General features: G+C 40.0%; 1 protein-coding gene across 4 annotated transcripts; it reads right to left on the reverse strand.

Annotated features, from left to right (window-relative positions):
* On the reverse strand, positions 1–23,308 carry SF3B1 (splicing factor 3b subunit 1). 4 transcript variants are annotated; one of them, XM_064433948.1, is made up of 25 exons: positions 23,167–23,308; positions 17,336–17,502; positions 15,154–15,255; positions 14,315–14,429; positions 12,404–12,483; positions 11,107–11,274; positions 10,720–10,954; positions 9,757–9,969; positions 9,258–9,379; positions 8,435–8,632; positions 8,243–8,344; positions 6,784–6,963; positions 6,278–6,364; positions 5,880–6,150; positions 5,461–5,606; positions 5,227–5,373; positions 4,981–5,106; positions 4,365–4,586; positions 3,933–4,115; positions 3,729–3,840; positions 3,521–3,641; positions 3,110–3,241; positions 2,187–2,459; positions 1,488–1,704; positions 1–623 (listed from the first exon to the last, which is right to left on the reverse strand). In XM_064433948.1, the coding sequence occupies exons 1-25, from the start codon at positions 23,192–23,194 to the stop codon at positions 465–467; spliced, it is 3,906 nt and encodes a 1,301-aa protein (XP_064290018.1). In that variant the 5' UTR covers positions 23,195–23,308; the 3' UTR covers positions 1–464. The 4 variants fall into 4 exon arrangements, 3 of the variants coding, with proteins under 3 accessions (XP_064290018.1, XP_064290019.1, XP_064290020.1); XM_064433949.1 differs by lacking the exons at positions 14,315–14,429; positions 15,154–15,255; positions 17,336–17,502; positions 23,167–23,308 and adding an exon at positions 12,797–14,255; XR_010369065.1 differs by lacking the exons at positions 1–623; positions 1,488–1,704; positions 2,187–2,459; ... (14 more) ...; positions 9,757–9,969; positions 10,720–10,954 and adding an exon at positions 12,797–12,852 and having other exon boundaries at positions 11,212–11,274.
* Positions 23,309–23,350: the final 42 nt, after the last annotated feature.

The raw sequence follows: 23,350 nt of genomic DNA on the forward strand, positions 1-23,350 counted from the left end.
TACATTTTTCTTATTTATTCAAAAGCTAGTGGATGACAAAAAGGGTTAAAATGTTTTATACCATCTATTCATTACATAAACAAATACTTAATCCAAAGGGACTTATTTTACAAGCCCCTCTGTCCAAAAACCACACACAAATTAGTTTTTATACACAAATGTTTATTTCTCAAATAAACTTCCCCTTTAAACACAAGGAATGAAATCTAAATCTTCATAAAGATGGATCCAAAACAAAATCCCTCCAGTACTTTGTAATCACTGTTTTGTTGGTCACTACTGGCTTTAACTGTTTAACATCAAAAAACAAGGACATATTTAAAAAATCATGCTACTGGATACCTAGCTCTGCCTCTGACCAGCTCTACACTGATCTCCAAAATTTTAAAATTTTACATCATGAAATCCAAAGCATTTAACTGAACAACAGCTGTGCATTAAACACAAACAACTGAACAAGAAGATTATAAGATGTAATCAAGTTCATAACGAATATAGGTGTTCTTTTCATCATTATAGATTCTTGGATAATGTGCTATCAGAGCATCCTGTGATCCGATGTAGATTGAATTGTAGATCTTCCAATAAACATCTCTGACTTTTCTGGCAGGGTGAAACAAACCCTAGAAAACAGAACAGAACAAAATGTAATAAAAGCTTGCAGTTCCAATGTTCTTTTATTCAATTTAATCAAGCATTGCAAAATAATTATTTAATAAATGGACAGAACATACAAGCTCTAGGAAAGAACAGTTCTATGTAATAACAATATACAAACAGTACTTGCACAAATATACACTGCAAGAGACTTCCACCTTCCTACTGATGTCAGTATCTTCATGCTGAGGTCCCACACTGCAAAAGTGTGACATTTCCTATCTGCAAATTATTACTGAAATTATGATGCTGTCCAAAGCTTCTCTACACTGACCTGCTTGACTTTAATCCTTGGTCCCCACCTGTTAGGTGAGTTTTAAGTCCTGAGCCAACACAGCCACTGTCATGTGCAATTACACAGAAAAGGAGCCTTCAGATTTTACCACCCCATGCACATTTACAGAAGCTGAACTGCCCAGTGTTGCTCTAGCAGTACCAAGTTTAACCAAAGCATTGTTTATAGTGCTGCACTCTTCTAAATGTCTCACTCTTTTTCTTGGCTAACGACAAATCACTGCTATTAATCCTATCCTCTCATTTATTTTTATATAATCATTATCCTTTCAGTGATTACTTGTCGTAACCTGTCCCACTGCTAATTTATTCCCCAGGCATTAGTTCACACCCTCAAAATTTGTGAGATGCTTCCAGTACAGAATTAAAGTGCCAAGCTGTTTTAGTCAACTGTTATTCTAAGTTACCTGCTCTTTCTACACAAGTTCTGTGATGTAATCAGCTATCTCCCCTTTACCAAACCCTCTGTTTACTGCCTACTGGAAAGAAGTCGTGCCTGACAACTGCCCTCAGCTGCCCCAGGACACAAGGCATACCTGTAAGCAGTACTGTAACATCCTGCAGGGCCCAATAGCGACCCTGAGGCCCTCCAGAGCCCCCATAACTGCCTGGATGACGTGAGGAGAGGTTTCAAACACATTGGGCCAGACGTAATTTAACAAGTGATTAAGAGAATCCTCACAGCCGAAGCCATAAACACCAAGGGACATGTGCTGCACCACAGCACTGGCTGTTTGTCTGTGTACAAGATCCCTGCAAAGAGAACAATGGCTATTAATAAATGATACTTAGAAGCAACGTAATTGGACAACCACACTGTTTCTTTTCACCAACACTTTTCTTGAAAGCACTTATAACACTTTCAAGCCATACTTACTGACAGCAAGAGGCAGAGTATCAAAAATCAGTAAAGTGAAAAAAGATGAGATTTTTCTGACAAATTACTGCACTCCAATTCCACAGAACTACCGACAATAGAAATTATCGAAAGCAGTTTTAATGGAAGAAGTTCTTGACTCACTAAAGATGCTTTTGTAATTTTAATCTTCAGAATTATTAATAAAATTGGAGCATATATAATCCAAATTGTTTGCAAATAATGGCTTCCAAATTATGCTGGTCACTTAAAACCTTTAGCAAACAAGGACAATATGCATATTTGCTACCATTAACAATCAGGTATATATTTAAAAATATGACTAAGGGTAACTGTAGCACAGAAGAAGTGCACTCACCTGTCCATTAAAGCATCTTCAAGCAATGGTGTAACAGCATAAATGTAATCTTTTCCCATCTCTCCAATGTATTCAAACAGGAAAGAAAGAGATTTTAACACACCATTCTGGACATTCAGTTCTGGAACTCTGTATTCATTCATGAGTGCAGGCAGCACTGTGAAAGGTGAGCATGTTTCAGCCACAATAGCAATTGCTACTGTAGTACATACTCTGTTCTGCCTTTCCTGTACTTTCAAGTTGTTTAGCAGTGTGGCCAATACATCGTGAGGTCTGGAAGAGACAACATGGACATCCATGTCAATAGATTCAGTGAGGATTTGAAAAAATTAGTTAAGCACTCTGATCCCAGAGGAAATTACAGACTTGTATAAAAGCAAGTATGGACAGAGATAGGTTATGTCCTGCATGGAGAACAGTTACAGCACTCCTGGCTGCTTGCTCTATCTGCATTCAGTCAGTCATCAGTCTCTTATAGAGCACACATAAAGGTGACAAATGTGTCTCATTTTACAGTGTGCTGACTTGCAGTATGACCTTAGTGGAAACAAACCTTTAAGAATCACTAAAGCTAGTGATTTGGTGGGGGGAGAGGGAAAGAAAAAGAGAAGATAAATTATTTAAAGGAGAGTTTATGAAATAATATAAAGAGGGTCTGAATGCACGTCACAGTATCAAAAATCCATGAGACAAAAGTTCTTACTCCCAAATAAGACTCTAAGCTTATCAGTCCACAAATTTTGTTCAGAAGTGCAATGTCCTATGTTAAGCAAGAATACACGATTGTATTTTTCAAAATGAGTAAAACCATGTCTGCACATATAAAATGTAGAGAAGTTTGAGTACTTCTAACCAGAAAAGTAACAACCATCACTACATTTGGTAACTGTGTGCAGAAGTGGATAAGCATTAAACCAACTTACCCAATAGCTTTTGCAATATAACCAAAAGTGTTCACTGTGGCTCTTCTGATAGCTTTCTTGTGAGCTTTTAATAACTCAAGCAGTTCAAAGCAGATCCTCATCCATTCTCTTGCAGAAACATACTCTGCACCTCTGAAAGAGAATAAATTGAGTTACCTCTTCAGTGATGCAAGAGGTTTGTAAATAAAGCCACAAACTGTAGCACCTATTCAATTGCTATCCACAGAACTAAACTTAAGCATTTCCTTTATTAGGTAATTCAACAGTGTGTCTGCTAAATATTTCAAGTTTTAGGCACAACTTCAGAAATATCAAGAGATATGACAGCAAATACCCAGAAGCCAAAGTTGAGTTTTTGCTACAGTAATTGCCCACAAAGAAGGTTAGCTATTTTAACATTACTGAACTTACCTGTCTGCAATACGCCCAACAAGATCAATACAATTTTCCTGTACTTTCTCATGTCTGTTCTTCAAAATAGGTGTCAACCGTGGCAGCAGGTCTTTGATTGGTGGTGTCATCTTGTGCATACCTATTGAATTCAAAGAGGCACATTTAGTTTTATAGTGGTTTTTCTATTTTGCTCTTGAACAGACAAGTAATCAATACAAAAACATACCTATGACATTCACAATAGCCTTAAGCGCTCCAAGTATGCTGCCCAGTACTTCAGGATATTCTTCACCCAGGTACTCATACAAAACAACACCCAAGTGTCCCATCAGTTTTTCCTACAACCAAGTAAAAAGAGTTACAAGGTCATTTTCCCCTCCCCTCTCATTACTATACCCTGCTAGAGCAAATTTGGAAGCCAAGTCCCTACCTCTTGACAAGTCTTCATGACAACTGCGGTGCGAGAGATCAGGTCAGCAGCCTGCTGCCTGACTTTGGCTGACTTGTTGTTCAAACGCCACAAAACTGTACCACAGATCTGTGGCAGGTAGGGTTTCACTCTTTTGCCTAGAGCATTGACCACTGTGCCAAAACCATTCAGCATCACAGAATCCTGAGGGAAAAAACAATAAAGGAAAATCAGACAAACACCAACACTGCATTTTACCTAAACTTACCATAATCTAAACTTGCTTTTAAAATGCAAACGTTCCAGAGATTGTTTCTGGATTTCATTGATTAGAGGACTGACATCTAAAAAGGGATTCTAAAAATCTAACTCAGAAGCACACATTTCTGTATAACCAACAGTGAGATGGCTTACAATTATACTGAATGGAAATACTCCAGCACTAGGCCTTACCTCTGTTGTCTGTTCCTGGAAGGCATACAAAATGCCATCAATGAGCTGTTCTTCCAGCTTGTGATCAATGTCTGCTGCCCCCAGATTTCCCATTATCTTCTCAATTGTTTCCATGACCATCTTTCTGTACTGCTCAGCCTCATCTTTCAGATCATCCACAATCCTAGAAATAATTTCTGCTGCTCCAACTTTATTTGCCAGCTCCACAGTTGTATCAACCAACTGAAATACAGATATGTTAAATAAGAATTAAAATTATGCTTAAAATTAGTTAAAATCTACTTTCTAGATCTTGAAAATAATTTAGTCTGAAAAAAACACATTAAGTCCATTATAAAAAACTAGTTTTAGCTTTAGAAATCATCCAGTGTTTTTAAGAACATAAATGGGGTGAACCACCCCAACTTGCAAGTGATGAACACATTCACAGATGTAAAATATTGTGATAACCTCCTAAGAACCTGAAAAACCTTCTTAGCTACACAACTTCTAAATTGCTAGTAAAAACAAAAACCAGGTTGCAGCATACAGACAAAAATAAGTATTTAGCCTGAATGAACGTTCTCATTTTCTTCTACTGTAAATAATTTCCCAGCTAAAAAAACACCAAAAATACCTGTCTGTAATTTCTTCTGTCCAGTGCCATTCTGTGCTGCCAGAAATGTTTGAAGAAGGGTGGCAAGATTTCTGTTTTAATGTAGTTTGCTTCAACACCATCTGTACCACAACACTGCTTTACCACCTGACAGGGAAAAAATCCAACAATTTTAATCTGGTGTAGGGTGTGGGGTTTTTTTGCTTTTGTTTGGATTTTTTTTTCATACATATTCAATATCAATGCAAAACTACCATTCTGACATACCTTCAAGACAATTTTTTTCATCTCTTCATCAGGAGACTGGAACTCTCTGATAAGAATCAGCATGACTTCTCTGGTGTAGTAGTTTGCATACTCGGCATCCATGAGTGGGATCAGGTAACCAATGGCCTTCAAAAACGCAGCCAGACCCTATTTAAATGCAAAATACATCTCTAATAAGTTACAGCAGGCACACATCCATTTCAGCTCCAACTAAAGAAAGTATTTTAGATTTACCTTTCCTCTGTGCTGACGTATACCCTTCCACAGGGGCTTCAGGACAGAATCAAATGACTCAATGCCATAGGGAGTGGCTGCCTCAGCCAAAGCAGCAATGGCCAAAGCACTGATGGTGCGAACTTTCTGCTGCTCATCCACCAGCCCTGCAAGACATCAGGGTTTAGTTCCACTTCTGTACTCGTGTCTTAAGCTCAAATTGGCAAAAATAGAGCAGCAGTGTAAAAGGGATTAACTTATTTTCATGAATACTGAATCATTAGTCTTCCTTTATCTTTCAGAGTTAGCTGAAATGTTTCTTGGTATCATAGCAACAACAAAACCAGGACCTTACTGTCACTGTGCCTCACTGAGGTATAAAAATTTCCACATATACAGTGGGCAAAAAAAAAACCTCTGTCTGGGAAAGCAGAACTTACCATGCTCAATAATTTCAACCAAGCTCCTGAGATGAGGCAGGATAGCACAACCCATAAGAATAGCAATCTGCTGTACAATCTTGATGCCAGTGTGCCTGGCCTGCCAGGACTTTTTGCTTTTACAGACAGCTTTCAGGAAGGGTAACAGAGAAGGAATGCCCAGAGCAGACGCCACAACGGCAAAGGCTCGAGCTGTTGTATTTCTGACATATTCATCCATGTTATCAATATCAGGTCGCATTGTGGAGATCATTGTTGCCAAACCCGCAGCCTGCAGGACAAAACACAAAACATACCAGTTGGATTTATCAACAGCATAGGTAATTGCTCTGCCATGCCTATAAACATGCAGGTATATGTAAGCTAATTCAGTGCTTTAAAAAAGGATGGAGTTTTACCTTAGCCAAGTTTGAAATAATTTCTCTGCCTTCCACTCTAGCATAGTAGTCTTCATCAATCAGCAGTGGTTCAATGACGACAAGGATCTGAAAAAGATAAATTAATATTTCCTTTTATTAATACTTACTATAGTGTTTTTAGCACTGTCAGAGTCCATGAAACAGAGATGATTCCATTAATTCAAGTTTAAAGCCTTACAATGATCAGAAAAAATTACATCTATTGCATTGTTTTTGATTGTTCTTAAGTCTCTTAAGGATGTAGCCTGGAGATATTACCTAGATCAGATAAGGTCCTTCCCACCTCCAAATATGCATACATCATATTTACATCATGCCTCAATACTGTACAGCCTACACTCCCATCACACTATAAAAACTTTAAAGTTTGCTTTAAGAAACATGGAAGTGAAATATATTTTTAAAAAGTGGTATCATCCTGTTCTCATATGCGCATAAAATGCAGAAAATGCAAATCAGAGATGAAACAGCAAACTGCAACAGACCTTGTGTACGTATGGTCGGACCAAGTCATCCAATTTGTAAAGAATTCTGTCGATGACTTTGACAAGCAAGTGCCGCTCCTGATCTTCGAGTGTGGGTGACATCAGCAGAGGCAGGATCTGATTGAACAGCGGCCCTGCTCCGAATTCCCGAGCTTTGTCGGTAATTTGCCGCAACGCAGCCTGAATGAAACCAGAAAACCTGCCAGTTAAACTAAGGAAACACCACTGAACAATCATATAGCAGATATTGACCAAATTGAAATGTAACTGACTGCATCCACAGGCGTCCAAATGCTTGCCCCAACCACCACAAAACTATTTCAAGCATTTTTATGCTGATTTATTAAAACTCAAATGTGTGGTGACAAACACTGCTGTTAGTGTCCAGGTGTTCAGTTTTCAAGAGAAGCATACTTCAGAGCTAATACTGGCTCCCTTTGGAAAATAGCTTCACAGCCCTTGTTTGCATCCAGGCAGCTTGGAGCTTGGTCAGTTTAGAGCATTTACAGAAAAGGCTGCTATTATGCTGCCTAGTGCTTAAAGCCGAAGCTTAAATAAGAGCTACGTAAGTAGCTAATTTAAGTGTAAGAAGCAAAATCCAGAAAGTTACAAGGCCGTGTAAGCAAAACACACTATAAATCCAGTTTCTCATAATTGTAAAAAACCCAAAAATTACACAAGGCCTACACCATTTAGTGACTGATATTACTGTCAAAAGAGCAGCAGTATTAAATTACACTGAATAACAAAAAGCCATATAGATACAGAAGAGGAATAACAAAAGCACTAAACAGAGTGTGTTGTTCTGGCTGAAACAGTTGATTTTCCCTACAGCCCCTAGGATAGGACTGTGTTCTGGATTTGTTCTGGAAACAGTGCTGATAACACAGGGATAAGCAGAGCTTACACAGAGTCAGGGCCTTTTTTCCCTTTGACCACACCGTACCACTGAGAATGCTGATTGGCACAAGAAATAGGGAGGGGACATAGCCAGGACAGCTGGCCCAAACTGCCCAAAGGGATGCTCTACATCATATGGCACCAGCCTCAGCATACAAGCCAGGGGGAAAGCTGGCCAAGGGTCACTGATACAGGACTGCCTGGGCATCACTTGGCTGGTGGTGAACATCTGTTTTCCATCTGCCTCACATGTTTCCTTGGGGTTTATTTCTCTTTTTTTTCCTGTTATTTTCCTTTACTATTACTATTGATTCTTCTTATCTCAGTGCACAAGTTCTCACTTTTACTCTTCTGATTCTCTCCATCATCCTTCTAAGAGAAGTGAGGGGAGAAGCAAGCAACTGTGTGGGGCTTAGTTACCAGCTGGGTTTAAACCACAAGAGATAGCAAAGCTTAGGAGAAAGCTTCAAGAGAATCGCATGGACACCTAAAGCTAAACCTGAAAACAAACAATTTTTAAAAATTAGAATACATAAAAGTAGCCAAAAATTCATCTTACCTTTCGCATGGGAGGCGTGCCATTCTTTATTTTCAGAAGTAATTTCATTATTTTTCTCTCCTTCTGTTCCTCAGGACTCAGAGTCGATTCATCAACATCAACCTGCAATAATTCCAGACAAATAAATGGGCATTGCAACATAATCAAAAGAAACCAGGGAAGTTCAATGAGCACGAGTGAAATGTCCTTTACCAGCAGCTTGTCGAAGTACTGGATGTCATCTGGTTTCAGGAACGGCAGGTTGCCAGAGGGCTGGTCATTAACACTCTTCATGGTGCGGTCCTCTGTCTGCATGTGGAACCCTGTCATACCCCCCAGGGGCGTTGGGGTCGCTGTGAGCTTCCGAGCAGGAGTGCGGATGGGCACGTAACCAGCTGGGGGCGGGAGAACCTGAAGAAGGAAGAACAAAATTCATTTTAACTGCAACAGATATCAAAAGAAGAACCCATCAAATACAAAACACTGCTTGAAGTTGTAGCTTTCACTTTATTTGTTTGGGGATTTGTGTGTTACTGCATGCAACAGTTCCCATGTTCCCAGCAATACAAACTCACCCTGGGAGCTGGTATTTGCACTTATCCTGTACTGCCAACGTTTCAGAAGAAAGCTCACTCCCACTGCTGAGAGCTGGGATAATAAACTGTGAAGTCTCCAAGAATTAAAGAAGTACTTCAATAACTGAATCAACATAGTATACTTGCTGCCTCAGTATTTGTGACCCTCTTCCATGGTTTGTCTACATCTGGACTTACAGTTTCTCTCAGTCCATACAGAGTACATTTCTGACCCTGACAAGGATTTCCAGCACTGAGAAGCACAGTACTGATTTGCCTGCGAGATCACCTTTAGACCCTCCTTTCTAAGGGATTTACAATAAATCAAGTCAAACAAGTGTGTACCATCAATACTTCACTTAATGTGAAATATTCTACTTCTGGGGAAAAAAAGCCACAGTAATCCCTGGTAGGAAAAAAACTTCATAATGGTCTGCTGTATTTTAATCCAGATTAATTACCTTATATCCTTCAGGAAACATAGCATCCAGTTCCTCATCAGAAAGTGGTCTGTTTCTCTCATCAATTTCCCTCTCCCAGCGCCAAGCCTGCAGCTGTTCAGGAGTCATGCTCATGATGTGACCTATATTCAAATTAAAAAAAAAAAAAGTATTTAAAAACAATCCTTTTGTATGCAGAAGCAATGACTTGTTTATTTAACTTTTAAATGCTCTCTTGAGTCAGTTTCCATAGCATGTGAACTCTGTAGCCAAGTAAGAGATCAAACTTTTACAGAGCCTTTTATCAATTTTTTTACCAACTAAACTGACATGTAACCTTAGTCTCAATTCCTCTCCAGAAATGAGTTGCTGTGGGCATTGCCACAAAAACAGTAAACTGAGCATACACTGACTGCTTTCATACAGGCAGGAGAGCGTGCTGGGCAGAAGTCTGTTGATACCAAAGGAAATGCTTCATTCCTACAACACAGAGAAGTCTTGGACAAGGGACTGAGCTTACCTGGTGTAGGGGTTGCCATGTTCATAGCTGGTGTTCCAATGGGTGTTTTGCCAGGCGTCAGAACAGGAGTGCTGCCACCCATCTGGCTCGCAGGGGTTTCATCCCAGCGTGACTTCCTTTTGCTTGCTCCTGGGGTTGGTGTCTCACCAATGGAGTCACCACCTCTGTCTGTACGAGGTGTCTCAGCCCAGCCACTGCCATGGCCCGGTGTATCTAAGGAAAAACAAAACCCATCTTCTCAGAAAGCTGAATAGTATATACTCAAATTATACCATCAGTATTCAAACCCATTTTCAGTATCAAATTAACAAACAGTAGGCAAAAAGTAAAGACTACTTTGCTGAATATTGAAAAAACCCAGGCTTTACACTAGAAATATCCAACAGAGAAATTTGTTTTACAAAAAAAGTGTCATCTTCTTGCTGAACCTTAGCATAAAAAGATAGAGATTCTAGAAGAACAAGAACTACTCAGATATTCTAGGAATTGAGCAAAGTACTCCATGTACTCCCTTGATAAAAGCATTAGGTAACAAGTGTTTCACTGCTTTCTGTCACCAGAGTTAAATTCAAATTAGGCAGGTGAGATGCTTCTCTAACTTGTTTTAATAACAACCTTTTAAAAAAAACCCGTAACAATTAAAAAATAACACACACAAACATATTAGGAAAAGTAATTCAACGTGTGCTTTTTCACCATGTCCTTTATACAATAAAGAACCAACCTGCAGCAGTCATTAGATATGACAAAACTGTGGTTCCACATTTGAGCCGTGCCACTTAGGCACAGGCAGAAGCCGATGCTGAGAACTCAGAAAAGAACAGCTCCCCACATCAACCACTAGATGTCACAATATAATTACTTCTTGCCTGGATTCTGACTCACCGTTTATGTAAGTCGAAAAAACCCAGTACAATTAACCATTCACAACTTATTATGCACCTCCCAGTTTGCCATAAGTACCTCTTTCTGTTTTGGGGGTTTCATCCCATCGATTTTTCCGTGCACTGGAAGTGGCACCTCCGTGGCCCGGTGTTGCGTGCCCAGGCGTGTCCCGGCCGGGTGTTGCAGCTCCTGCTGGTGTGTGACTGGGAGTTGGATCCCAGATTTTTGAGCCTGGGGTGGCACCTGGAGTTTCGCTACCCTTTGCACGGCCTGGAGTTTCATCCCATCGCAGAGATGGGGTGTGTCCAGGAGTCTGCACAAGACAAAACCAGAAGTGTCAGTATCTCATCCTATACAATAAAAGACTGCTAGTTGTTCATAAGTACAGTAAGAAACTTCTGACACCCAAGAGGATTAGCACTGGTAACATCTTCTGTAGACAGCTGATGAGCAATGGGTCATTACCTCTGCTTGATCCCAACTGGACAATTTTTTAGGTGTAGCACCAGGAGTCTGATCAGCTGTCTGATCCCAACGCCGTTTGCGTTTTGAAGGTGGCTGAGATGCGGCTCCATTGACGACTTTAAGTTCTCCAGCTTTAGCTTTTTCAGCTAGTTGTTGCCTAATTTCCCTCTGTTCAAGAGCACAAAAACAAAAATGTAAGAACTCTTCAAATTACACCTTTAAAAGAGTTTTTTCAATATCTTTTTATACTTTGATGTTTTGCTCAAATAACCTGCAATTAGCTACTGCTTTCATTTCAATGCCACTCTTTTTTCAAATTCATCTATAGCACCAGAGCAGCTGAGCTTGAGGGGCTCTTTTAAAATTTATTTTTTCAATAAAAGCCATTCTTGCAGCAAATGCACAGAGAATTTTTACAGCTATCAGTTTCTGTCACCTTAAGACCATAACCCACCTGCTGTTTCAAACAAATACCACTTCAGTAAACTAGATGGATGACTTAGAAAATATGTTCACTACAACCCATGATCATGACATAAAAAAGCCCTGAAATTCTTATTTTAAATCCTGAGATGATACTGCTAAAACAGCACACTAACAGAGACTGCTTTACACTTATCAGTGGGTCCAGAAGCAGTAAGACTGCCAAAATTATGAACTAATTCCTCACTAAAATACGACAAATCAATGTTATAAGTCAATGGAACTACAAAGTCGTGCTCCAATCAGCAAGATGGTACTGTAGGTATTACATAAGAAATCTGTTTATATTACCATTATATTTTTAGCTATTAAAATAAATTTTAAAGCATGTTTTTGGTTTTTCTCCTTTTTTTAGTATTTAAAACCAAATGTGAATCTTATACCCCATCTCAGTACTCCAACATCTGTTGTAGGTACTTCATCAAAAGCCTTTTAAAATCTCCCTGGCTTTCCTATACATAGAGCTCACAAAAACAAACATCTCTCACACTGAGTAATTCTCAGTTACTGTTAGATTTTGCCTCTCCTCCTCTGAAAGAAAATAAGCAAGAGAAAGACCAAGCTCTACAAAAACTCATCCAGACTAAAATGCATTGAGACTGTTTTTCCCAGCATTACTTAAGTATTACATAGAACAGATGTTTTTTGGAACTTTTGTCTTTAAATTCTATTGACTTTCAACATATGAAGAACGTGATTTTCCAAAGAAAGGGGCTTTTAAGTCAAGAGAATTTATGTTCCCACTTTTGTAACATGCTTTCAAATGCTGCAACATGAAACTCAGCCCAAGTGGAAAACCCTCCCCTCCACGCACCTCTTCCTTTGTTAAATGCTGTTCACGCATAACATCCATGTATGTTCTGGCATTCATTTTAGGGTCTGGAGTCTTCCCTCCTGCAGAAGAGAACAGCAACAGGAATGGAGCACAATGAGTACAGGATAAGCAGAAACTATGGACTTCTACTGTCCTGCTCTAGTATTATATTATTCCATGATCATTTAATTTTACTTTTTGATCGAAAATTTTTTAAATTACATGTATCTTACGTTTATTCAGTTTGCTGATCAATTTAACCTGTTTGAACACAAACATAACTACTGCAGTTTCAAACAAATATTTTAAAGCCGATAAAAATGATAAAATGACAACACAGTTAAGAGTCTTCAGAAGTGATGGGTTCCTGGGTTGCTAATCCGGAATACGTACACTTTCGTGCCTTTGTCTCCATCAGCAGTTCTGACTTCAAGCAGCAGAATAGAAGCCTAGAAAATTATCTCTTTACCATTAGTAACACTTTGGAAAGATATTTATAATCAAAACATTACCTTGTGTAAGCTGTTAAATCCTACTTGTTATCTGACTATAAATAACTATTGCATACCTAAGTAATGTTTAAATTGTTTTATCATAAAGACCCATTTATAAGTTTGACAAATCTGGACATGTCTCACAGACCTTCTAGTGTCATATTGTAACAGGGCTTCATTAAAAATAAAAATAAAACAAAATTAAAAACCCCAAAATACTGTTTGATGACACTTTCCCCCTCTTCTCTTCTCAAGGGACACTTGTGATTGGGAGCTGAATGCAATACAGTACATACACCACCACAACAATACTCACAGGTAATGGATTTTGTACACCATATGCTGTTTTATGCTCTGTATCTTGCATTAATTGAATTTTTACATACATTAAAAGAAGCCCAACTTTACAGAAATGAGACTTGTCAAGAAAAACACTTTTCTTTAAGAAAAATGTGCAGATTTGCTATACAAGTGGTATAGCTATTATACTTTAGGGAAAAAAATAAACTTAAACATTTCTATGCTGAAGATCACTGCCCAATTGGCTGTGTCTTTCTGACACTAGCTTTGATAGGACTTTCCTTTGGAATACTTTTTCACCATAATCTACACAGGATGTGTTGAACTGCACCCTTAAGAATGCAGACAGGACTGGCATATAGCAGTACTGCTGTAGGAAAGAAATTAAGGACAGTTAGTATGGGCCTGTGAATTCTGACAATACATGTTTATATCAATTACAATTAAGCAAGTAAAATAATTAATATCCCTATTAATTCATGCAGGCTGAAATTCTCATTTGTAAAACCTGCAAAATAGCTACTAATTTTCAGCCAACAGGCACCTTATTGCCACACGTGAAACTCACTCACCTGAAGAAAATTTCAGACCCACTAACACCCCTTCTCCTGACTTGCATTCTAAAATTATCAGAACAGACTTGAACTATTAATAGTATCAAAGTCTTATATATGCTTTTGCTTCTTTTAGCTATACCACCTAAAATTTACATAGGATGGTAAGAATTAGGTGCTCTACTAGCATTTCAAAAGCAGTAACCCTATAAGTCTATAACTTGGAATGAAAACTATCAAGGTACTGAATGAATCTGAGCACTCAATACACAAGTTGTTCAAAGTACAACGCACAACCCAAAACGAAATGAAAAGAGAAACCTTTAACCCTTTGTGTTTCTATGGCAATGGCTCATTGACAAGTTTCTTGTCCTTCTACCTGGAAAGAAAACTCGTATTATAAAGATGAAGAATATGGCATCTAAATTTTCAACCAAATCTCTATGAAAAGGGGATGTTTAAAACAAAACTAAGTTTATAAGCATGCCAACAGAAATCAAAGGGCTAAAGACAATTAAAGACAAAAAATTCATACAGGGTATAGAAAAGCCAAAATAAATTACCATCTGCAAAAGGATCAAGACGCTCAGGGGAAATTATCATCATCCGCCTGTGCTTTTTGTACTCATCTTCCCGATCTGCAATCTTTTGAGGACGGTGTTCTGCAAAAGGATCATACTAAAAACCAAGAAAGCCTGTTAGTCACTGATTTATGAAGACTAATATGACAAGTGTCTGCTACTGTATTCATTTTCAGTAATATTAAAAATACTTATTTATTGCCTCAGCTATGCAGGAAATGCCAGAACACTATACTAACTTAAATTTTACTTCCATAAATAGAATGCCAGTTTCCTAAACAAAGAACTTCTTATGAAATAATTTCTGATAAAAATTTGGTAATTTAAGAGTTTATTCACTTGTTACCAAAGCATTTCATGCTGTTGACCTTTCCCCTTCTATCTGCAGGGGCTTTTAAATTTTACAGAAAAATACTCCAGGAATGTAAAACTTAGGTGATTACATTTTCCTTTAAAAATGAGAAGTATAAATGATATTAAGTTTCCTGGTTATTTTCATTTAAAGTAGTATTGGATTTCAAGTCTATAACTTGGAATGAAAACTATCAAGGTACTGAATGAATCTGAGCACTCAATACACAACAAGTTGTTCACTCAATACACAAAAATTTTGATCGTTTAGTTTCTATATTCGTGTTGGCTTTACATGCACAAGTGCCAATATTTATCACTCTGTGGAATTCCAAACTAAAGCAGTAACAAGCAACATTAAAAAAACATAGCTCTTTACATACATCTTTTATTTCCAGAAAACAAAACCTGTTATTAACACTTCTTTTCCTCAATACTTACAAGAGTATTTTACTGGGCCTAAGACGTACCTGTTCAGTAGATTGGGGTATGTCATTAAGCAATGCCACTGGAGCATGGTATCCTGGCTTCTTCTGGCCAAGCAGACTTGTGGAAGGGTAGTCATCATCATCCTGGCAGTAAAGACATGATGAATTTGTCATGCTGGTATTATATTTAGATAAACTAGCACCAAATGAACATGATGTGGTCATAGAAAATATGAAAATGGACAAGTAGAATAGGTAATTCAAAATTCTAGCAAACTCTCTCATACAGCTTTTCTTATTATTCCCGAACTGGTGAATCAGATAAACCTGCTCACATCACTAAGAAGGCTCAAGTATTCTTCAAAAGGCTACATTTGATCAAGTATGCTATCTGCACAAATTAGACAAAAAGTCTGTATTTCATATCAGCACTACTGTTAGTCAGCACCATCAGAACCAACCAGTTACCATTAGAACCTAACTAGTTCCCTAGCTGGCCTGGCGTGTGACAACTGGGGCAGACATATTCAAACTATTTTTCATACAAGTCAGCTATATATATGGAACAAGATTTAATAATCCTATAAAAAGGCTTCAGAAACAGCAAAAACTTCAGAGATAGATTCATGTTAACATGGTTGTGTTCGAGGATGACAGGATGAGTGAAAAGAATCTTGACTCCATGTTTCAGAAGGCTGATTATATTAAAATGCTATACTAAAAAGAACAGAGGGAAAAAGATCCATCAGAAGGCTAGAAAGGACAAAACAGGAATGATAACAAAAGCTTGTGACTCCCAAAGAGTCCGAGCCAGCTGACTGTGACTGGCCATTAATTAGAAACAACCAACATGCACCAATCACAGATGCACCTGTTGCATTCCACAGCAGCAGATAATTATTGTTTACATTTCTTTCCTGAGGCTCCTCAGCTTCTCAGGAGAAAACTCCTGGCAGGATTTTTCAGAAAATATCACAGCTACAATGTTAGTTTAGTTCTACTTACTCAATCACAATGGTAATAACAAGCACTTGATTTTGCTATTTTTTCAGATTAGTAGTCAGTTTCTATTCAATTATTTATAGCACCCAAAAGAAAAACTTCTCATAAAACTAGGAAACTTTTCCAGTGAGCTCCAGAGCAATGGAAACTTTTAATAAGGCATTCTTAGAAGTCTGTAGATGACATAAGTACTAAAAAAAACAACTAAAAAAACCAACTCAAGTATCAACTAGTACTAAACTAAACATTCTCCTCATTCTTAGAAATAAAATTATCTCAGTATATGATGTAGTTGCCTCTGTACTTATCATAAGGCCTATAGAGCTGATGGTTCCTGCAATGGAAAACATGGTCCAATGTTTAACATTAGAAATTAGCATAAGGTAATCTTACAAGCCGGACACAAGAAAAACACAACACAGTAAAAAAGCCAATTATTAAAAACAGCTCTGAAATTTGAACCAGGAATCTTAAAGGTCACCACAGTTTGCTGGCTGAAGTTTTATTAAATATTTTACTGTCATCTGTAATCCTGGCAGCAGTAACAGAACAAAGTTAATTATTCCAGCCAAGACTAACATTAAGTACCAGGCCACAACTTTTTGCCTTCTGCTTGGGCCTACAAGGCTCTCAAAGCAAAATTCATTAAGTACAAGCCAGACTTAGAACTGCAGCCCTGGTAAGAAGGACTTGGGGGAGCTGGTGGAGAGCTGGACATGACCCAGCCATGGGCACTCCCAGCCCAGAGAGCCAAACGTGTCCTGGGCTGCATCCAAAGCCCCGTGGGCAGAGGGCAAGGAGGGGATTCTGCCCCTCTGAGATCCCACCTGGAACCCTGCAGCCGGCGCTGGGGCCAGCACAGGGGGACAGGGACCTGCTGGAGTGAGCCCAGAGAACGTCACCAAGAGATCAGAGAAATGGAGAACCTCTCCTTTGAGGAAAGGTGAGAGCATTGTGTTTGTTCAGTCTGGGGAAGTTGTTCCTGCCCCTGGCAAGACAGCTGGAACAAAATTATCTTTAAGGTGCCTTCCAACCCAAATTATTTCATGATTATGTGCTTCCCAGATAAGACATACTTGGTCCACTACGGTTTTAATGAAAATTGGTTCTACTTCAAGCAAAAAAGTTACTAAAAATCAATGCTACTAAAAGCTACTCAAAATCAATTCTGAAATAGTTACACTGCAGGTCCTAAACAAACAAAATAAATAAAATCACTTACATCTTCCAATTCAGTAGCTGCAATAGAAGTGACATATCCTGCAAATCTGCTGTCACTGCCACCATAAATTTCTTGATCATAGTATCCTGTGGAATCAAGGCCTACTCCTTGTGCTTCATCAAGAGCAGGCTTTTTTCCTTGAATTTCTCGAATTTGTGCTTCGATATCTAGGGTAAAGACACACACAAATCTTGTTACATATACATACATACAAAATGTAGCAGGCATGTTACTATGCACAGCAAACAGAGTCTTTTGCCCAACCTGAAAGATTGTCATTAAAGAAATAAAGATATATGATAGAAAAAAATTACAAAATAATAATTCATAAACTGGTACTCATTAAAAGCTTTTCCTCATGTTTCAACATGATCCAGCACAGAGTACTTCAATTGTATGGCTTAAAGCAAACTATTTAACTCACTGTTACCATATCTCATCTTCTGACAGAGGTAGCAGAGAAGCTAATTTACACCACAGCAGTATTTCTCAACACTACACCAACAAAATCCTTCCACAATAAATGTCATCCTCTCATTAAAAAAAGCCTTTCACAAGTTATCACAAATTTTGCTAATCTAAACAACCCTGTTCAAAAGAATTACTGCACAGGTTCTCAAAACTGAGATTTAACAAAACAAGACTATTTGTTTCATAACATATTGCAAAGCTTTTCTATCTTTAAATAAGTAAATAAAAAAACCCAACTCCAATATACCATTGGGTAACAAGTTAATAAAAAACCCCTAAACTTAGGGTCTTTCTTTTCACTTTGGCAGCTCAAATGTTATTTACTCATCATTATTCCTGCCTGCACCACCATCTTTGAAGCCTACTATTCTTCTGGATAACAAAACACTCTTCAAACAGGACAAATGGGAGCTTTGGCATTCTTGTGCCATATCAGGATCTGACTCTAATCAACTCTGGTGGCCATCTTTGACCCAAGGAATTTGGTACTTTCAGAAAGAACATTAACTTCTTAATCCAAAAAACAAGGAATGAAATTAAGCCATGCCTTCCTCCCATCTGTTGTAATGCAAGACAAAAATAAATTGCAGTAATCCAACCATCTTCAACAAATGTAACTGCAGGTATACTGAGGCACAGCTGGGCAAAAGTTATTATTGTTTTCATGCGAATTTTGAGTTAATAGATATGGAAATACAATTATCCATACAATGTAAATTTCACTACATCAAACAATTACTTTAATGGCCAAGAAAACCCCCAAGAGTTGTATTTTATGGCTGCAGGAATATGAAGGACCATGGATGTGAGGAAGAATTGAATTACATTTTAACTGGACTATAAAACACCCTTTCAAGATGAATAATTCTGGGATTCATGCTCTCCTACCTGAAGTGCTATCGCCTGCTTAACTTAAAGGAAATTTGTCAATTTACAAAAAAGCTACAGGAAATCTTGTTCACAAATAATCTTGGATTCTGAGTACTCAATAATTGTTTACTACTGTTGCTCACTTCTCTTTTCAGGATGAATAAATACAACACATTTTCACCACCAAGCCACCTTGCAAGAGACACTACACAATGTTATGCAACACCTGTTAGGAAACCTGACAAAAAATAAGAATACTTTTTTTTAAAGTTAAGATGATTACTAATGCAAATTATTGGATCAGAATTGCTTAGTTTAAATGTTTAAAATGTCAACACTGCAAACTTCAAGCCTTAACGTCACAGCTGGGTCCTTTTCTTATCACAGACTGCCACTAACCAAAAAAAAAAAACCCCAACAAACAACAACAACCAAGCACAAACCCACAGTCAGCCAAATTGTGCCTCTTGTACAAAGGCATGTTCTCCAGAGAGGCAAGCTTCACCTGACACATCTTTGCCATGCAGCTACAGAACAGCAGAACTAGGAGTTCACTTAGTCAGAAAGAAACACCACCAACCTGGCAGCAAATCAGCAATTCCTGCACTGGTCTGGTGAGGAAACCCAGCAGAAATGTATTTCTAGACTCATTAAGAGTCCCAAGCACAGAAGATATACCCTAAGGGCTTGTAAGGAGAATCCTGCTCCAGCCACTTCAGGGCCTCTATTGAACTTCTGCAGCTTTCTCAAGCAGAATAACTTCAGTCACCTCTGTGTTACAGACTCGTGATGCCTTAAGCCCGTGAGATGCTGAAACCTCACAAAAGCCTTATACTGCTGGCCATGAGCACCTCCTGAATCCAGCCTGTGGGTACATCCTGCTCCCTGTAAAATCCTGCACGGCTCAGGGGATCCTGTGAGTCCACATACATTGTTCTCCAATGTATTAGTTCTGTGAAGCAGCAGGAAGAAACTACTTCCAAATTAGGCATCTTTCTCCCGCCCTCAGAGGCCTCTGCCTCTGAGGCGCTTACAGGGTCCTCCTAAGGTATCCCACTTCTGTGGAATCATCCTATGGCGCGATACAGACCCAGTGAAACTCAATTAGCTTCTCCCCAGACTTTTTAGTTATTTCTGTTTCTCCCAGAGAGCAGATGAAGCTCCTCATTCCTTTTGCAGCCTGGTGGACTGCAGTACCGGGGTGGAAGGGAATACCTGGAGCTGCCATGTCTACCAAGGACAACACTACCAGCACTGAGTGGGTGATGTGAGGGTACAAGCCCACTGTTCCCCCATTCCCAAAGGGCAGTCCGTGGAACAACACCCTGCCTCTTCAGGGCACACCAAGCCTGACTGAACACCCAGAGCTGTAACCAGCTTCAGCTATGGATCTACAGGATCACCATGCCTCACCATCACTGAATCTGACCACACAGCTCCAACACAGGGCACACCAACAAGCCCCTGCACTGCAGGATGGGCCAGAGGTTTGCTTGTGCTTGGCCTCCCACCTCTACTGTCACCAACAGAGTTAGGTAAAACAGTTGAGGGATTTCTGCAGTGAAAGTGTCAACACAAAAATGTTTTCCCATTGATGGTTCTTACCAACACTTAACATATCAAGGCCTTGTCCTCCCAACACTACTTTTAAAACAGTTATATTTCATTAAGAGGGTAGAGGTGTCATTCATAATTGGCCTTCTCCTTCAAATTACAGGGATTGCATCTGTTAGCAGGGTAAGAAGCATTCTCATTTTCCTACAGCAAAATCTGCTGGCTTATCTACAGCAAAAAAACAAAGTCCATATAGGCTCAACAAACCTTACTGATAGCCACCCTGATTTTTAACTAATACCACACAGCTTCTGGGTGCCAGTTTAAAGGAAGCACTCTGGAGAGAACACCCCACAAAAGCCCTTGAAGCAGGAGGCCTGTAGCCACAGGTAGCCTGTGTTTGGAGAACATCACATATTTAGGTGGAAAATGTTGTTTTGACATTCAAAATGTGCCAGTTAGCTTCCCTGAGCTAACTGGCATTTCCTTGAAAAAGCTCACACCATATTTAACAAAGATCTTTAATAAAAAGCAAATTAAGACAGAGTAATCACAAAAATTACTTAAAGATACATTGTGCAAAACAAACTACTTGTTTAATGGCTTAATCAAGCAGGACATAATGGAAACGTCACTCACCAACAGAGAAACAGTAAAGGGAGTAGGAAATAGGGGAAAAAAAGAAGAGGGGAGTAATATTCTACTGCTCGTTCCTTTTCTGTATTCCACTCTATAATTTATATATTTTGGTGTTTTAGCAGAAGTAACTTTAACAAGCAGTTGATTTGAAATATACCAAAAATGCTGAATATTATTAAAGTTGACACATGAATACAAAGTCACTGAGCAGCTAGCTCACAGAGAGGCCTTCTCTGTGTGCTCTGCTACCACACATGTGGTTCTACTCTAAATATTAAAAAAGAAAAGAAGATCCTGTGCTGGACAGGTGTTTTACAGAGTAAACTGAATCTATACTTTCATGTCTTATCATATTTTTGCACATTTAGCTTGCCCTTGCATGGCTTTATTTTTAGCTACTTTAGCACTCTTACACATGTTAGATCTATTACGTTCGAATATCTCTGCTCTTTTCTGAGCAAGGAAAAAAAATTAAAATAAAAACGATCTTCAACAGTATTGAAAGCTCACACATTTATTGAGGCTTTATAAGCTGCCAGTTGAAACTTCACTTTTCAGCCTCCAACACAGAGCTCCCCTTTAAGCATTTAGCTAACACAAACTTCTTTCAAACTGTATCCTGAACAATCAATAAGTATTTAACAAATGGTACAGATACATCAAAATATTTTAAGATGATTTAGTAACAAACAACTCGAAAGATTAGGGAGGAACTGAAAAAAGATAGGCTACAACTTGGAAGCAAAATAATCAAGCTGCTCAGCTAATGCCTCCATGCTGGGAAAGCCCCTTGGGTGATCATACCCTGTTATACATATTTTTTATTTAACTACTTTCCCCATTAAAACCTGTTCTGATACAAAACTAACCAAAGCACATGCAACTGGAAGCATGTCAATGTCTTCACTGTAGTCAGTGCATCACCATTTGCTCCAATAAATAAGCAATTTCACCTCGGAAAAAACACCAAAACAAAAACAAACGAAACAACCAAACCTCAAAAATTTTATTTTATGACAAGAATCTCTTCAGGTAGTAGGAGAGGCAGAGCACTGGGATGGGCAATACTCACTTGGGTACTCTCTCACACAACCCTTATGCACGTCACAGCATATAAACAAAGCACAAGACAATTTCTGTAATTATACCAAAATACTCTAGAATTTAAAAAATACTCTAGAATTTAAAAAAAATCAAATTAAATTTTAAAAAAATAAGGACAATAGTTTAAGCTTTTCTTCATCCCTAAACTCGGATTAGGTATGTACTGTTAAACACTACATCAACCCCACTTCCAGGGGAGATGATGGCTTTCCATTTGAAAAGCTTTTCCAGTGCAAAACTAGGAAAATAAAGAAAAAAAAAAAAAGAAAAAAACCCACTAAAAGACAATGAATGCCTGGGCGCCCTCACAGTGCACAACCACCACCCAGAAGTAGTTTCCGATTAGTGAATTACGCATATAAATTAAAAAATACAGCACAGAATCACAAGTGTTCTATCGCACACAGAAACACAAGTGAAAAACCCTGACGCAAAAAACGCAGCAGCAGTGTAATTCCACAAATTATTCTCGGCTGCCTGACCAGACTGCAGCGCAGGGCAAGCCGCAGCCAGGGCCACAAAGAGCGCTTCGATTCCCACCGAGAGGAGCCGCAGCAGCGGCCTGGGGAAGCACAGCCCTGCCGGGAAAGCGCTCGGCACGGAGGGGCCCAGGGCCGCTGCCCTGCGCCAAGGCCGGCCGCAGGGAGCGCGTGTAAAATGGCAGCCCGGACGGCGCACACCTCACCATCCTTCCCCTCCTTCGGGGCACTTTTCTCCGCAAGCACCGCGGCTGAGGATCGGCGCGGGCCGCGCCGGCTCCCACGGGGCACCACCCGTTCCGCCGGCGCCCGCAGCGCTGCTCAGCGGGGCCAAAGGGCTCGGCGGGGAAGGAAGGAGCGCTGACGGCGCTTCCGATGCCAAACTCGCCCCGGCACCGCGGGGCTTGCACAGCGCCCCGACGAGCGCGACGGGCGGATGGAGAACGGGGAGTGCAGCCCCCGGGCTCCCCCGCACAGCCCCGGCCGCCGCTCCGTCCCACGCCCGCCCAGCGAGAGCTCCCCCTCACGCTCGTCCCCCGCCCGGCCCGGCGGCGACGAGCGCAGCCGCCATTACACACAGGCCCTGCCCGCCCGGCGCCCGCCCGGCGAGCCGCGCCCGACGCCGCCCGCAGCCGGGGAGCAACACCAGCAGCGGGCGATGTCCAGGCGAGGCGCGGGCGGCCGCGGACACGAGGCCTTACGGGCTATTTTTACCTTCGTGGGTCTTGGCGATCTTCGCCATTTTGTGCAGCGCCAACGACGCCGAGGCGGAACTGGCGCGGCCCCGCCGCTTCCGCCGCACGGGGCCGCCAGAGCCCGCAGCGCGCAGGCGCGGCCGCCGGCCCGTGGGCCGAGAGCCAGGCCCCGCCCACCGCCTGATGGACAGCATGCCCAGCCA

Source organism: Passer domesticus, chromosome 10 (assembly GCF_036417665.1).
Source record: "Passer domesticus isolate bPasDom1 chromosome 10, bPasDom1.hap1, whole genome shotgun sequence".
NCBI classification, from domain to species: domain Eukaryota; kingdom Metazoa; phylum Chordata; class Aves; order Passeriformes; family Passeridae; genus Passer; species Passer domesticus.

Bases quoted from the DNA above. Each gene is read 5' to 3' on its own strand.
- SF3B1 (XM_064433948.1), bottom strand. From the start codon at position 23,194: ATGGCGAAGATCGCCAAGACCCACGAAG. The intron at 3,242-3,520 runs GTAAGTTCAGTA...ATTCTCTTTCAG, and splicing joins GTTGGGCGTATTGCAGACAG to AGGTGCAGAGTATGTTTCTG. The intron at 2,460-3,109 runs GTAAGTTGGTTT...TGTCTCTTCCAG, and splicing joins TATATTGCAAAAGCTATTGG to ACCTCACGATGTATTGGCCA.